The 17,670-nt window shown below is 40.2% G+C and overlaps 1 protein-coding gene across 1 annotated transcript; it reads right to left on the bottom strand.

Annotated features, from left to right (window-relative positions):
* Nucleotides 1-379: 379 nt before the first annotated feature.
* Nucleotides 380-2,827, bottom strand: PCDHB1 (protocadherin beta 1). Its single transcript, XM_059695347.1, has one exon. It carries the CDS (start codon nucleotides 2,825-2,827, stop codon nucleotides 380-382), a length of 2,448 nt encoding a protein of 815 aa, XP_059551330.1.
* Nucleotides 2,828-17,670: the final 14,843 nt, after the last annotated feature.

Below are 17,670 nucleotides of genomic sequence, written 5' to 3'. Positions count from 1 at the left end.
CCCTATACTCACATTTGAAAAATAAGTCAAATCCTCTTTTCCCTTTATGTTTCCTCCCATCCAATTATTTATGAGGACCACCATTCACCAAACATTTGCATGATTATGAATAAATGGCATGCAAGGTGTTGATTCAAAGATATCTCCACTCATCAAGTGACAAAAATCTAGAAATTTCTGAATAATGATAAGCTATATTTCTGTTTCTCAAACCTAATTGCTTCCTGATACATCAAAACTAGAAACCAGTTTTCTTCCCTACATATGCATACCTTTCTACTGGAAAATAATTTAAAGGTAAAATAAAAGGATATCTTTATGGAACTAAGCATTTCCAGGGCCAGCACTAATGAACTTCCAGGGGAGACATGAATATTGGCTACATATAGTCATCAGGTACTTGGGCATGACCCTCTGATCCCAGAGACCTATTCCTATCAGAATCTGGTGGTACACTAGAGCCAGCCTCTGTTTTGACCTCTCCAGGAAAGGGGAAGTTGGGCATAAAGCGCTTAAGGAACCGAAACTCACTAGTGCCAGTGCCAGTGGCTGAGCACATTTCATAGGGACAAGGCTGGGATAAAGGTCCATTGGCTCCTCCTTGTACCAGGTGGTTAGGGAAATTACAGTCATCATAGAAATGCTCTTGAATTGTGATCTTTTCTCTATATTTAATTTTCTGGTAGATGTGTACAATGGAGATCACTGTGACAGAGAGGAGAAAGAGAAAGGAAAGCACAGCCAGAGAAATGACCAAATATTTAGTGGATGGATTTACCATTGTAGGATGCTTGGATGGATCCCGGAACTGCAGATAGGGCTCAGAAAAGCCATCTACCAGCAGGATGTTGAGTGAAGCAGTAGTGGAAAGAACTGGTTGGCCATGATCCTGAACAAGAATGATAAGTTTCTGCATCATGGGGTCTCTCTCAGATATCTGCCGCAATGTACGGATTTCCCCATTTTGTTGTTGAACAGAGAATAACCCAGGGTCACTGGCCTTAAATAGATGATATGAAAGCCAAGAATTCTGACCCGAGTCACCATCCACAGCCACCACCTTAGTCACCAGGTAGCCTGCCTCTGCAGACCTGGGCACCAGGTCATTGCAGGGCAAGGTGCCATTCTGCAATGGGTACAAGATCATTGGGCGGTTGTCATTGTCATCCAGGACAACCACTCGGACAGTAACCTGGCTACTCAGTGATGGGAAGCCCCCATCAGTTGCCTTTATCACAAACTGAAAATCTTGAATGGCCTCATAATCCATGGTTCTCAGTGCATAGAGCTTCCCGTTGTCTGAATTTATGGAGATGTAAGCAAAGACTGATAGATCTCCACTTTTTGGAGGCAGCAGAGAATATGTTACTTGGGCATTCTCACCCAAATCTAAGTCCTCAGCATGGACTTTGCCAATGAAAACTGCAGGGCTGTTGTTTTCCCGAACAGTCAAGATGTAGGAGTCCTCCCGAAACACTGGCGGATTGTCATTAATGTCAGATATTAGCACCTCTATTACAGTCTCTGTGGACAAATTGGGCGGGCCGGTATCCATGGCAACAAGGGTGATATTATAGCCTGAGACCTCCTCCCGATCCAAGCCTCTGTTGGTGACCAGCGAGTAAGCATTCCGGAACGTAGGTTTGACTGCAAAGGGAAGGTCTTCTCTGAGGAAGCAGGCGATTTTTCCTCCCACTCGAACGTCCCGGTCTCGGATAGAAAAAAGGGCCACTACCGTTTGTAGTGGGGAGTCCTCAGGGAGAGGGCTGGACACAGAGGAGACAGTCACTTCAGGAGGATTGTCATTCACATCCACCACTTCCACCAGGACTTTGCTGTGGGCAGAGAGACCTCCTCCGTCGGTAGCTTGAATGTCAATGTCGTAGGTTTCAATCTCTTCAAAATCTAGGGGCCCTCTCAGTCGAACCTCTCCCGTTTCAGAGTCAATCTGAAAAGTCTGGAGAATTGCTTCTGGGTTTTGAGCTAAAGAGTACGTTATCTTCTTGTTGGAGCCCTCATCTAGGTCTGTGGCAGTCACCGTGACCACCAAAGAACCATTGGCGCTGTCTTCGGGTACCTGCGCGCGGTACACCAGCCTGGAGAACTGGGGCACGTGGTCGTTGACGTCCAGGACCTCCACGCGGATGTGGGCGGTGCCAGACTTGGGCGGGGACCCGCCATCCACCGCCGTAATTGTCAAGTTGACTTCAGGGTGCTCCTCTCTGTCCAGGGGTTTATCCAGCACCAGCTCGGCGTATTTAGGCCCGTGGCTGCGGAAGCGAGTGTGCAGGTGGAAATAGGCGTTGGCGCTCAAGGTGTAGTTCTGGAGACCGTTGAGGCCCACGTCCAGATCCTGGGCGCTCTGCAGAGGAAAACGTGAGCCCAGGGGCGTGCTCTCTGGAATCTTTAAAAGCGGCTCCTTGTTTGGGAAAATCGGGGCATTGTCGTTGATATCAAATACCCTGACCTCGGCACGGAAGGACTGCAGGGGCTCCACCAGCACTATTTCAAAGTGCAGAACGCACGGGTCGGCTTTGCCACAGAGTGACTCACGATCCAGTTTCTCCTTCACGAACAGATCCCCGGTCTTGCGGTGGAGCCGGAAGTGCAATCTGTTGCCCTCGGAAACCAGCCGCGCGCCGCGCGCAGCCAGCTTCCCTACCTCCAGCCCCAGGTCCTTAGCCACATTCGCCACAAACGAACCGCTCTCCATCTCCTCCGCCACCGAATAGCGGATGGTTGCCTCACCCCCCACAGAAATGCACAGAAAAAGGAGAAGGGACCTCACTTGCCTGCTTTGCAAGCGTTTTCTGCGCACAACCGCCATCCGTTTTCACAAGCGCACTCTGTGCAGCGGCCACCACCTGTTGCGGATAGACTTTCAAGTCTCTCTGCAGGTTCCCACCTGTGGCGGATAAATTTTCACTTCTCTGCAGGTTCGTGCAACCGCAGCTCTTGGCTTTGCTACCCTCTAAGCGCAGCTGGGCTAATGGCTAGCTGAGCCCTGTAAGCTGTTTTGCACCTGAAAGAAAATTGGCACTCCCCAGGCTATAGAATGTATTAATAGATATGTCCTCATCCAGAGTCAGGTAGAGGTTGAAAGTTTGTTGCCAACGCGACGGCAGACGCGCCTTGTAATTCCCTTTCAGAAGAAAAGTCCTTGGGAATTGAGAAGCCGGTGAGGGTTCTCGCTCAAGCTGAAGTCACCGTTTCTGGGAGCCGGCTGGGGCCACCGCAGCAACCTGCAAACCGAGGAATAAGCTACTCCGGACACTAGAGACCAAGGGAGAGGCAAAAAGATCTTGCAGTGTCTTCGGGATTCCCAGCCAAATGGGGGAGAATGGTTTGGAGGAAGTGATCAGTAGGACAAGGAAAGGGGACAGACATAGGTTATCTTTGGAACCTGGGTCCAGTAGGCACACTGATGGGGGAATTGGTCAACTACCCTCTTGATTTGCCCAAAACTCTCAAACATTTAGGAAGCAGTTGGCTTGGCACTTAAATGATCTGATGGCAGTAATATTTCTTGTGTGTGATTTCTATATACTGGCACTATGTTGAATGATTTACATGCATTATCTAATTTAATCTTTGCAACAACTCTGTGAGATATACATTATAATTTCTTCTTTTACAGACAGAAAGTGGGACTGGAGATATTTTAAGATCTTCTACCTAGTAAAGATTAAAGAAGAAAATTCAATATTGTCTGTCTGCAAAATCTATGCTCTTAATTAATATACTATTTTGTTTGAATATATATATATGTATATATATATATTGGATACATTAAATGAAGGCAAATATTTGGCTTCGGATTTTAAAGTAAATGAAACAATAGGTTACATATAAATAGGATGTCCCCCAAAATGTATACACACACTTTGAATAATTGTAAAGGCAGTGTTTGTTAAAATGCATTTAATTTTCAAAATTGAGCGATTAGCTGTTAAAGTGTGTGTACATTCTGGGGGACACCCTGTATATATAAATGACTTGAAATTTGGCAGATTTTTGCAGAGAGTTTCCTTTACAATTGTAGGATCATAGATTATTTGAGATGATAAAGCACCTCAGAAAGATAAGGTCCAATCTCTCCCTCCCCCTTTTTTTACAAATGAAAAACTAAGGCCTAAATGTGGAAGTCACTCACCCAATATAAGAACTAGAACCTGTCTTCTGACACTCTGTCTCATGCTCATTATCAAAAGCACTTGGTGATTTCCCATTTTGCTCAGTGTTTCATATGCTAGATGCTATAGAAAGTTACTGTCACTTAAGAGAAATCTAAACCACATTTTCCAAGTGGGAAAAAAAGTGAATGAAAATGGTGTATATAATGTGTATGACATCCTGACATGAAGAAGTTAACAGTTCCTTCAGTCTCCATTAGCTATTTTAACATCTGTGCATCTCTAAACAGTTTAATTTTGCTCTTCAGCTGGATCTTAATCTGTTTGGTTAGTCCCTGGGGCACGCAGTAGTACCCTCTTGATGGGATTAAATTCCAAAATATTTTATTTTTTCTCTGAAAACCTGGGGAACTTTAAACATGGTGCTATTTTTAAGTCTTCATCCTTTCCAGTGAAGGTAGAATGATGGGCACACAGAATAAATCTACAACCTTCTAGGTTGTAATGTCAAGGTGAGTTTTTGGGGGAAACAAAACACCCATTCCAAAACTATATCTAAGTACTGACTTTTAAGCTTTTAAAAATATTATTTTGAAATAATTTAAAGTCATGAGTGCTTACAATGGCCTACTACTTACCCACTAGTTTGGCTTGACCAAACTTTAGTCAGGCTTCTCTTTTCTGCATAGGTCCCTGGACTTTAATTTGCCCCCCAAATTAAATAAGCCCTAAAATGCAGAACAGCCCCACTAAATGGCTCATTCTGAGAACTGGTCAGCCACAGAAAAAAATTTTCTTGTGAAAGCACACTGATTATGCCATCTGCTCACTCTATCCCTTTGTTTTACTCCCATACAAAGTTTACCCTCCCTATTAAAAAAAAAAAACAGCACAACTTTTTTTTTCTGTTTGATTTTGAAACATTTGCAGGTTTTGTGGTCAGAGTGTTTTGCTCCTGCCATAGTCTTTTTGATAGAGCTTCTCCTTACCTAAGTCCTGATTTGCTTATATTTGACGAAATAAGTAATAATAGCATCAGCCCAGATGGCATGGCTCAGTGGTTGAGCATCCACCTATGATCCAGAAGGTCACAGTTTGATTCCTGGTGGGGCACATGCCCAGGTTGCAGGCTCAATCCCCAGTAGGGAGCATGCAGGAGGCAGCCGATCAATGACTCTCATCGTGGATGTTTCTGTCTCTCCCTCTTCCTTCCTCTCTGAAATCAATAAAAATATTTTTAATAATAATAATATAAATGACCATATGCTCTTCACCTAGATTCCTCAATTTTGCTACATTTGCATACTCTCTCTTTTTCATATATACATGTTATTATAATATTTTACATAATATATGATATAACATATTATACATTATAAACGTAGAGATTAGGACTTCAACCTATCTTTCTGGAGGACACAATTCAATCTATTCTGCTAATGTCCCATTCGTCAAAGTAACTCACTTGGACAAACACAAAGTCAAAAAGTGGGGGAGTATACTAAACTCAATGTGAGGTCGAAATATATAACATAACCAAACTCAGCATCATTGGGACAGAGGTATACTCCTCCCATAGGAGTTGAGGGGGAGAGTGATTATTTTGAATAATAAATGTGTATTTATACAGTAAGTCCTCATTTAACATTGATAGCTTCTACAACTTTAAGCAAAAGATGTATAAGGAAACCAATTTTGCCAAAGGCTAATTGATACAAATAAGAGTTAAGTTTCTATGGTAGTTCATTAACATTGTAATGAAATGATGTTAACTGAAACTATTTTAACATTTATGTAAAATGTGTAATTTATGTTTATTTATTTACCTTTACATCATAGATTTAAATGCTTCAAGATTGTTCTGCTAATAATTTTGTCACTTTTTTCAATATTTTCAGAAAAAAATACCCTAAGTAGAATATTGGAGAATCTCCTCATTTGTTGTTTCTATTATTGCACCAAACTTCAAGTAGTTTTAGAGTTTTAATATTTATGATATTTATTGTTACAGACATGTTTATAAACATATTAGTATCTGGAGTCCCCTCCCATTTCCTTTCATGTATATTCCTTAAGTCTTAAAAAAGCTGTCTAGTTTTAGGAGCAGATGTATTTTAAAACATTGAATTCACACCTGAATTTTAGATTTCACTTCTATTTTAGAATTCTATTATTTCATTGCCTTTTCATGCATTTTAAGTTTCTTATTCATTTTTGCAGGAACATGAGGCTTTGGGGGTCTTTCTTAGGCAGCTCAATTTATGGAAGCTGCTCTTGACCAACCATCTGTTGCTTTAAATGGCAATGCTTCTTATTGTTTACCATCTACATGTGCATGTAACATAAGAAGCTATAATTTAAACCAAAATTACTTACAGGCAAGGTTTATATTACTCGTATTTTAAACAGATGGCTGTAGTGCCTTTATTTCTGCTTATTTGTTTTCCATGTTGACTCTGGTAGACAGATTATAGGTGTCTTTTCCTGAAATCTGACAAGTGTTTGGGAAACTTTCCAATTTAATCAAAAGGAGCCTAGGTTAGAGTGATAATTCTTTTCCTCATTAAACTCTAATTTTTTTGCAATTGAAGACAATCCCAATTCAGTACCTAAATTTTATTGAAGTTAATATTTAAAAATAATGTTTTATACATTAAAACAAAAATGATAACCATATTTTCTGTATTAAAATTCAGAGAAGAGTAAATGAGAAAATATAAGAATACTAAATATTAACTGGGTTGGCTAATAAAGCCAACTGTGTTTCCTGGATAGGTCTGTTGTTTTCTGAGATTGATTAATTTGTTTGTGAAAGAAATTCATTTTACTCTCAATTTGTTAGAATTGGTTTTACACTGTAATGAGCTACATAGCAGTCACTTGTTTCAAAAGATGGAAAGAATGATATTAAACTACTTAGGAAGAATAGGTCACCATGAAAGACATTAAAATTTATGGTCAGTTGAAATTTTGACTTCATAGCTGCTAAAAAATGTACCCAACTTTCCATAGTATTTTCATAATAACAACATTTGAATGGGCACCTCATTAGTTCTTGCTCCTGTTTTTTTGTTGTTTTGTTATGTATCAAAGGATCTCTAGTTATTCAGCAACCTAAGGGTCGCCTTATATGAAGTTAAATTTACATATGTCACAGTGATGATTAAGTCATTGCTAAAGTAGTGTAAAACAGTGTAAAAATACACAGGGTAGAAATAATAAGCATACCATAAATTTCCTATATTTTCAATTATCTGATGGTTTATAAACTACTAGTTCTGGAGGAAAAAAGAAACATGATTTTTCCTCCTATAATTCCTGTGACCTCTTACCACTTCCTAAACATAATTACACCTTTTTTCCCTTCCAGTAGCTAAAATCAGAGCAGTACTTTCAGTTAAGCTTCCTTGAATTTATTTGGCTAACATGATAGAACTTCAATAGCATTTCTTTTAATAAAATCTACTCTATGAATACTTTAATAAATATTTCTAAATGCCTATATATGCAAATACTTTTCCAATACCAATCTGAAAACAAGATGTGTTGGAAGACATGCTTGGGGAGATTTAAACATATTTGTAAATTATTTTCTTGTGTAGAAGTGAGAGAGCGCTCTGAAAATTCCCAATTTCTCCTATATCTTTCTATGGCTTTTAAAAATAGGCATATCTCCCCAAATCTCATCCTGAGGTCCAAGATCCCAAGCCTTTTCAATTTGTTTCTTCAGAGTTTAGGGGTGTCAATCCAAAGTCCTTTTTGAACTTTATCAAACGCACTTTTCTCATCTACCACCAGGTGGCAGGTGGATCCACTTTTTGAAACGCTACCCAAACCCCGCCCTACCGGAAGTTGTCATGTAAAGGAACTGTCTCTGGCCACGCCTAGAGTTCAGCACCCCAGATGCGGACAGCGACACCGCCCCGGTTTAGTCCCATGACTCGCTGCAGAGATTTTCACCTGACAAAGGAACTGGCCAATACCAGCGGGTTCCAAGAGCCGCGTGACCGACTAATTTACAATGCCAGATATGGAGGGGAGTGAGAACCCCTTGATTCGGGACATTTAGGCTAGCAGGGGAACCAGCTGATATTAAATAATATTCCAAATTTCAAAATTCTGATTTTTTTCTCTCTCCTACCCGCCGGATTCTAAGTGCATTCTTGTAAATGCTGTCTTGCTGTGCGACAGACGGTAGATTAACCAACCTCGATGTGTTGGTTTATTCCGACAAAATGCGTAAGACAGCAAAGGCGGTACAAAAGTCTGTGTGAGTTATGGCGACCAGTCCCTCCTCTTGCACAAAGCTGCTTGCCAGCTCTCCTAAGAAACCGGCGGGGGACAGCCTTCTTTTGCTGCATTGTTTTTCAATTAATTAGTCTCGGACACAAAACCAGCAGCTGTTTTTGCTCGCACCGAATTACTGTTTCAGGCAGAGATTGATTGGGCTGAAGCACAAGTGTGGTCTGGAAGTGACGGTTTAGGTATCATTTTCCAGTTGCCTAGCAACAAACCAGACAAAAATAGCATGTTTGCGGGTCTCAATTCCCATTTTAGAAAGGCAAAAACCCAAGAGCAAATGAAAATGGGCTTGGGACAACATAACATATTAACGGGACTAGGTATTAAAATAAGAGTTTAATTAAACCTCAGTGGTTGAGCAGCAGACAGGACTAAGGGAAACCAGTGGCTATTTAAGATGGACAAATAGGCTACATTAAGCCGAGTTTCAGCTGTAATTTTTCCGTGTTATACGGATTGCTTTCTTTCCCACTTTGTATTAGCGGCGATAATTCGGATATTTAACCAGCAGAGGGCGAGTCGACTGCACTTTTCGAAGCTGAGACACTCCCTCCTCCACCCAGCCCCCAAAGGTCCCTTGCCCTGGGGAAATTAATTTTCTAGGCTCTTCAAATGCAGACTAACCGAGGAAGGTGAGGTAGAAAGAGAGCGGAGCACAGAACTTGGCAGAGTGCCCAACCTATTAGCTTTGGATCTGTGGCTGCTCTCTTGACTCCTTGTTGGGGCTGCTGAGGGAATTGCAATAGTTGTCCTTCCTAGGAGGGGAGCAAGGATGAAAAGCAGCCCCCACCCCCAGAAGCCGTGGACATTCGGTATTTCTAGCCTCAGAGAACAGAGCGGGCCGGAGGTAGTCTAGTTAGACGATGAATGTCCCCCATGAAGGTTTGAAAGAGAAAAGAAGCAATTCACTTCTCAGGGCTAATAGCTCAGAATGTTGGAACATCCACAAAAATGGCTCTGATTTGGCTTTGCTACTCGAGGAACAAAAATGAAGGTGGAGGAAGAGATGAGAGGCAAGTCATCTTTAGAGTCTGGCTGAGTCATCTTTAAAACAACAACCAAAGCAAGCCACTCAGGGGGAGAGACAATGAAAGAAAGCCTGCCAGAATGCAGGGCAGAGCAATAAAGCATGCTGTACAAAGCTAATTTATTGTAGGGTGGAGCCCTCCGCATTCTACACACACATACCTCTTGCTCCAGAGGGGGTTTTACCTTGTAAGATTTTGCAAAATCTCCTTGGGCAGGCAGCCAGAAATCCCATTAATTGGACATGCCCTTTCTCCATCATAAATGTATGTATGTCTCAGAATTCATCTAACTCAGTTTTATAGAAGTAAAATTAATTTTTTTCTGGAGGCCATTAAATTAAATTGTATGCAGCATTGCATTTTCTCTCCCTCAATCATTAAATTTCTGTAAAGCTTGTGTTTAAAGGACTCCATTCCATTAATAAATTTAATTCATGAGAGTATTATTTTCTTGTAAAGTTGGTAACGATAAGGTGTCTTAATAGGATAGATCAACAGTTTTCAGAAAACACTCTTGAGTCATAGTTTCATGATTAATCTTACACATAAATTGTACTTTGATGGTGTTGTGTTGCATACCTGTATTTCTGTAGCATTCTCTCTGTACATGAACACTTGTAAAATAAATTTCTATACATATACAAAACTTCAGTTATGTTACACCAAGATCCAAGCAAATACTTTAAATTGGCTAATACAATCTTCCCATGGAAGCCAAATTATCATTTAAAAACCAAAGTACTAAGTCAATGAGCGACACTTATAAAAGAGAATATACAAATATCCAATAAGCATACGAAAAGTTTTCAACATCATTAGTTATCAAAGAAATGTAATTTTAAACCACAATGAAATGCCTTTACCCGCCCAAGAGAATAACTTAACTAATCAATTAATATTAAAAGCTAACATTTCCAGGTTTTGGAAAGAATGGAGCAACTTCAACTATCATACACTGCTGGTGGAGTTTAAATTGGTACATTGGGCCTGGAATATTGGCAGCATTTACTAATTTCAATATATACATACCCCACAACTCAGTAATTGCATTCTCTGATGTATACCCAATAGAAATGCTTATATGTGCATACAAAGAGACATGTATGAGAACGTTCATCATAGAGCAAACTTGAAAGCCATTCAAATGTACCTCAATAGTAGAATGGATGAATAGATTGCTATTGCCATATATAGAAATATGTACAGCAATGACAATTTTTAAACCTATTACTATGTGCAACAATATGTATAAATCTCACAAACAATGTTCAGTAGAAAAAAATCATATGTAAAAGAAAATATTTTGCATGATTCTATTTATATAAACTCAATAATTGGAGAAACTAATTTGATAAAAATGCAAATCGTGGTTGCCTTTAGTGGAAATCAAGACTAGAAGGCGTTGCCCTACCTGGTTTAGCTCAGTGGATAGAGCGTCAGCCTGTGGACTGAAGGGTCCCAGGTTCAATTCCAGTCAAGGGCACATGCCTGGGTTGCAGGCTTGCTCCCCAGTGGGGGGTGTGCAGGAGGCAGCCAATTAATGATTCTCTCTAATCATTGATGTTTCTGTCTCTCTCTCCCTCTTTCTTCCTCTCTGAAATCAATAAAAAAAATATGTTTAAAAAAACTTTTAAAAAAGACTAGAAGGGGGCAAGTGGGAGGCTTCAGTGGTATTGATAATATTCTATTTTTTTATTTGGGTGTTGGTTACACAGGTAACCACTCTCAAAATCTGTTAAGCTATAACTATATAAACTTTATATAACTTTATAACTATATAAAACTATGATGTATACATGTTAATCTATAATTTATAAAGACACAAGGCAGATTATGTAATACTCATGATTAAACCATTCAACATCTTCCCATTACAAGGAGAGTACAATCTAAATTCCTTAACATAGCCTAGAAGGCCCTGCATGTATTAATCCTACCTAAATTTTCAGTCTCTTATTGACTACTTTCTCAGTCACCACACTTGAATTACCCTGATCGTTCATCAGTTTCTACAACATATCTATATCTTTTCAATCTTGGGTCCTTGGCCTGTTTACTCTGCCTGGAATGAATTATCACCAGCTCTTTTCATGATGCACTCCTTTTAATCCTTCAATTCTTAAATTAGTGTCACCTCTTTAAAGAAGCTTTCTTGAACTTTCCTATCTAATATCCCTGTGCTATTTTTATATCTTCTATAACAAATTACCACACAATTGGTGGCTTTAAATAACACAATTTTACTCTTAGACTTCTGAAGGTCAGAAGTGTGAAATGGGTCTCACTGGGCTACAATCAAGGAAGGTATCAGCAGGAGTTCTCTCCTTATGGAGGCTCTTAGGGAGAATCCATTTTCCTGTCCCCACCCCCCAGCTTTTAGAAGCTGCTTGCACTTGTGGCCCCTTCTTCCATCTTCAAAGTCAGAAGGGCAGCATCTTCAAATCCCTCTCTGACTCTGACACTCTCTCCCCTGCCTCTCTTTCCACCCTGTGATAAACCCAGACAACCCAGGTTAATCTTCTGATCTCAGTGTCAGCTGATTAGCAACATTAATTACTCCTTGTTATCTACACTAATAAAAGACAAACATGCAAATTGACCGTACCTTTGCCACACCTTAAGCCACACCCACCACCAATCAGAGTGACTATATGCAAATTAACCCAACCAAGATGACGGCCGGCAGCCACGGAGCTGCAGCAAGCAGGAGGCTTGGTTGCCCCAATGATGGAGGAAGCCAAGCTTCCCACCTGCCATGGCCAGCTCTGAGCTCCACTCAAAGCAACAAAGTTTCAATTATAGAAGATAAATAAACCCCAGATACCTGCTTTCAGCCGGCCGTGGCCACAAAGCTGGAGCAAGCAGGAGGCTTGGTTTCCCCTGGCGATGGAGGAAGCCAAGCTTCCCTCCCACCCGCCCTGGCCAGTTCTGAGCTCCTCTCAAGGCTACAAAGTTTCAATTATAGAAGGTAAATAAATCTCAGAATAAAAAAGAAAAAAGAAAAACAGGAGAGGCTGGGAGCTTCTGTCACCGGGGGGAGGGAGGGAGAGCCTTGGCCAGCCTGAAAACGGCCCTCAGCCCCTCAACCAGACTGGCCAGGCACCCTAGTGGGGAACCCCCACCCCGAAGGGGATGTGACCAGCTGCAAACAGCCATCAGCTGGGACCCCCACTCTGATCCGGGACACCCTTCAGGGCAAACCAGCCGGCCACCACCTGTGCACCAGGCCTCTATCCTATAATAAAAGGGTAATATGCAAATTGACCCTAACAGCAGAACGACTGGGAATGACTGGTCACTATGACACACACTGACCACCAGGGGCCAGATGCTCAATGCAGGAGCTGCCCCCTGGTGGTCAGAGGGCTCCCACAGAGGGAGCTCTGCTCAGCCACAAGCCAGGCTGACTGCTGCCAGTACAGTGGTGGTGGTAGGAGCCTCTCCCGCCTCCTCAGCAGCACTAAGGATGTCCGACTGCAGCTTAGGCCTGCTCCCTGCTGGCAAGTGGACATCCCCCGAGGGCTCCCGGGCTGTCAGAGGGATGTCTGACTGCCAGCTTACGCCCAATCCCCCGGGGAGCGGGCCTAAGCCAGCAGGTGGTCATCCCCCAAGGGGTCCCAGACTGTGAGAGGGCACAGATGGGCTGAGGGGACCCCCCTCTCAAGTGCACAAATTTTTGTGCACCGGGCCTCTAGTATAATATAACATATTCACAAGTTCTGGAGACTAGAATGTGGACATCTTTGAAAGGGGCATTATTCTGCCTACCTCAGCCCCCTATTTTGTTCTAGCACAGTATCATTTTTATTTCCTTAAGAGCAGTAATCACAATTTTTAATCATTTTATGTATTTGTTTGCTTGTTCACTGTCTATCTGCCCCAACTCAAATGTAAATTCTATGATAGTACAGGCCCTATCTGTCTTGTTTTCCGCTGTTTCATAGGTGCTTATGATTATGCCTGGCACATTGTAGTACAATAAGTATTTGTGGAAAAAATAAATAAATGATTATGAGTTTAAGTCTATGTTTTGAAATGTAACAGCTCTGGTTTTTATCTTTCCCTCGCCTATAAAAATATATATTGTGTCTTAGCAGGAGGGGAATTTCTGGAGGACTCATAGCATAGATTTTTTCAAGTTCTTCATCATACTAACTCTCTGTAAAAAATCATGCCTACAGATAAAGGCTCATATATGTCCCATATATATCTTCATCTGTTTATTGTATTTAAAAGGGTTAATGTATAAGTTACCTCCTCCTAGAAAAGAGCATATCATAGGGCTCAGGCTGCTGAAGAAAAGATAACCTAGAATGAAGAGTTGGCATTCTTTGTTACATTCATGTGAAGAAAAAAAATATGGTATATGGGGCTTTGAGAATGACCTAGGTATCATCAAATAATCACTGTCCCTGTTTTACCAGGTTATAATATTAGATACTAAAGTTGGTGTTTTTTAATGCTTGGTGATTCACTCATTCATTAAGCAAATATTTATTGATCATCTATTAAGTGTCAGGCATTCTCTCGGCTCTGAGTGCACAGTATGAATAATACAAAGTTTCTGCCTTTAGAGAGCCTGAAAATAGATAGATAATATTCTGTGAGATACAGCAAGTGTTATAAAGAAGAAAGGCAATAATGAGAAACTGGTAGAAGCTTTTGAATGGAGGTATGATTTATGTTATAAAAAGATAAATCTGGTTGTTCTATGGGTAGAAGAAGGGAGGCCAGTTAGAAAGCCATTGTACTAATATAGACAGAGTAATGATAGTTTGAACTAAGGTGATAGTGCTGGAGTTCATAAAAGATGGTTGGATTTGGACATATTTTAAAGATAAAACTGACATGATTTGATGATGAATTTTGAAGTAGAATGTTAAATAACAACAAAAAAAGAATGGCCCTCAATTTGTTTGGGGTATCTTGGTGATTGGTGGTGTCATTTACTAATATGGGGGAAGCTGGGGTTAGTTTTGGAATGAAAAAAATCAAGAATTTTGAACATGTTAAATTTGAAATGCATGTTAAACATCTAAGTTATGTTGAATAGGCAATTGAATATTTGGGCCTGGAGACTTAGGGGATATATCACATCTACAATATGAATATTTTAGAATAAAGATTAGAAAAACATAATTAAGCAATTAAACTAAATGTGGTTATTTAGGGAATTAGTGAAGATAGGAAGATGGTCAATCCTAGGGCACTTCAATTTAGAAGGTATACAAAATGGAGAGAAGCTAGCAAAAGAGACTAATGAAGAGCAGCCAGTGTGGTAGGAGGAAATTTGGGAGAGAATGTGCCCTGAAAGTCACATGGAGAAACTATGTCAAAAATATGGAAGGAAATACTGCTGTGGGTTTAGGAAATGAAACTTGAGATGGAAAGATGGTGGTCCTTTGTTGAATTTCTTATTTTATCAAACCCAATCCATGGTTTTCAAAGCATTTTCTAAGACCCCCACATGATACATTGATGTTTGCAAACTAGTTCTTTGTATTACTTGTGTTGATACCATGATGAGGTTGTTTTTAATAATCACCATCATGATCATTAAACCTCTTAATTGTGCACACAAAGCTCTTAAGTCCTTCACATGGGCCCAGTAAAGAAGTTTTAGAATGTGATCACTAAAAATCTGTGCCAGCTCTTTTTCACAGAAGTGAAAAATCGAGGGACTTCTCTTCTAAAAAATTATTTCATTCCACCTAACACTCAATCAGCAGTACAGTCATTCATTTGCTAAATGTTATTAAGTATCTTCTGTGTGTTTGGCCTATCCTAGGGTCAGGAAATATGTTGAATGAGATGGGCACCATTTCAGCCTCACAAAGCTTTGATTCTACAGGCAATATAGGCAACCAGATTGTTGCAATAAATGTGTTACAGGCTACCATAAGAAGAATACAGGGTACTAGAATAACTCAAAACTGCATGTGGGCGTGGTAGTCAAAGGTTAGGAAAGGCTGGGCTCTGAAACATGAGGAGTTACCCAAGAAGGGAAACAGTGACCTAGCAATAGGGAAAAGAATAGACACAGGGTTAGAGGCAATAAAAGAATTGAAGTGCATTTGAAGAATACTGTTTTGCCCTGGCCGGGTACCTCAGTTGGTTAGAGTGTTGTCCTGATAGGCCAAGGTTGTGGATTAGATCCCTGGTCAGGATACATTCAAGAATCAACCAATGAATGCATAAACAAGTGAAACAGCAAATTGAAGTTTCTCTCTCTCTTTCTCTCTTCCCCTCTCTTTAAAATCAATAAATGAAAAGTTTTTAAAATGTCTGTTTTTCCACATTCATACTTAAGAGAGGAGAAAGGGAATAGAGGAAACTCTTCCATCCAGAAAAAAAAAATAGCTACTAAATGAAGAAGGAATGATAGAATGAGAAAGTTAACATTTGATAACCCCCAGTATAATCAACAAACAACATAAGTGGATATTAAAACCATTGGGTGAAATTATTTAGGGAGAATAATAATCACAAGTCCTCAAAGTATCATCCCACAAATGACCTACCAATTTCAAGATGAAAATATACATCTACAAAGGTATATTTGTAGAAATGTGGCAGTCATTGCCTTAACCAAGTAACCAAGCTTACCTTCACCAATAGGGGACAATCTGAAACTATATGTCTTCTGATGAGAGGCTATATATATGTAGGGATACTATATATACACACATATAGTTTTTGGCCAAAAATGTTTAACCTTAGTGTAATCATGAGAGGCCAAAATTAGACAAGTCTAGAATGTGGAATAGATAACTAGCCAGGACACTTTTTTCCAGTCAATTATATGAAAAACAAGTAAGGTAGGGGAGCCATTCTAGTTTGAAAGAGACTGAACATCAATAATAACCAAATGCAATGAGTGAAATAAAATTGGATCCTCGTTTGAAAGAAAACTACATTTGGGGGATAATTGACAAAATTTGAATATGGAGCATATATATAATTAGAATAATTGAAATAACATTAATTTCCTTATGGGTTAAAATATCATCATGATTATGTAGGAGAATGTCCTTATATTTAGGAGATGCATGCTGCATTATTTAGCAGTGATGTGTCATGATTTTTAAAACTTACTTTTAAATTGGAGGAAGTAGCCATATGGTCTGATGCTTGAAATTGATATTAGGGAAGTGTTGCAGGTATTGATAACTTGAAGTCTATATCTGATTTGGGTGTGAGTAAGTGGCTGAGGTGGGTAGAGTGTTGGCTAGTTGGAATGGAGAAGGTCAAGGAATGGAGAGACTAGACTATTAGAGGAAATATATATATATATTTCACATATTATGGCTGGGAAAATACTGAAGAAGATGATGAAGAATCAGTAGTTAAAATATTCAAGAAGTGAGGATGAGTGACATAAGGCCAGTAGATGACTGCCACAGAGAGAGGTAGTGGGTGGCAAAATTGGCTGAGGTGAGATTCTAACCTGAATGTTGTTAGGCAGAAGAGAAGTAGAGTGATCTGGAAGTGACAGTGAGGAGCAAAGAGAATTTCTTCTTTCTAGGCCCAGGAGTATTAGTTTTAAGGAGAAACCACGGCTATATTTTAAGAAAAATAAAGGAGTGGACATTTCTTTGTAAGACAGTGAGTGTTCAGGAGAGAGGCCAAGCATATAAGGGATTTTTCTGACTGACAAAAGGGCACAGTGGAAGGGTTTCAGGAGTTGAATAGAGTGGAAATAACACAGGAAAAGGAAATCTACAGAACATGGGAGTTACTCTCTGGGGCAAAAGAGTTGATGGGGAGTTCTGAACTTTTGGAAACTAACATAAATTGTAAAGCTACATTGCTAATCACAATGGCTGATGATGTTGGTAAGCCTGTGACTTGGGGGTGAGGAATGGGAAACTTGTCAGGAACAGTCAGAATTATGAGGCTTTCATTGAGCTGAAACTGGGCCATATCGAAACCCCTTTTGACTCCTCCAAGGCAGGTTTGGAAGCCAGAGACGAGGGGCAGTTGGCATCTGGCAGGAAAGTTTCTTTCTGCTGCTTTACATATTATCCACAGCAGAAGGAATCGAAGTCCTGACTTTCTACCCATTTTGAAAACAAATTCACTCCTGAAGCCCATGCTTCTCAGGAGGTCAGAACGTTGGAATGACGGTTGTCCATCAATGCTGCCAGTTCTCACCTGGGGCCATGGCCAGTGATAACCAAAGGACAACAAAGCTACCTAAAAAGTAG

Source organism: Myotis daubentonii, chromosome 5 (assembly GCF_963259705.1).
Source record: "Myotis daubentonii chromosome 5, mMyoDau2.1, whole genome shotgun sequence".
NCBI classification, from domain to species: domain Eukaryota; kingdom Metazoa; phylum Chordata; class Mammalia; order Chiroptera; family Vespertilionidae; genus Myotis; species Myotis daubentonii.
The sequence above is the reverse complement of the archived record's forward strand: the minus strand, read 5'-3'. Positions and strand labels throughout refer to the sequence as shown.

Excerpts from the sequence above, each read along its gene's own strand:
- PCDHB1 (XM_059695347.1), bottom strand. The coding sequence starts at position 2,827 with ATGGCGGTTGTGCGCAGAAAACGCTTGCAAAGCAGGCAAGTGAGGTCC.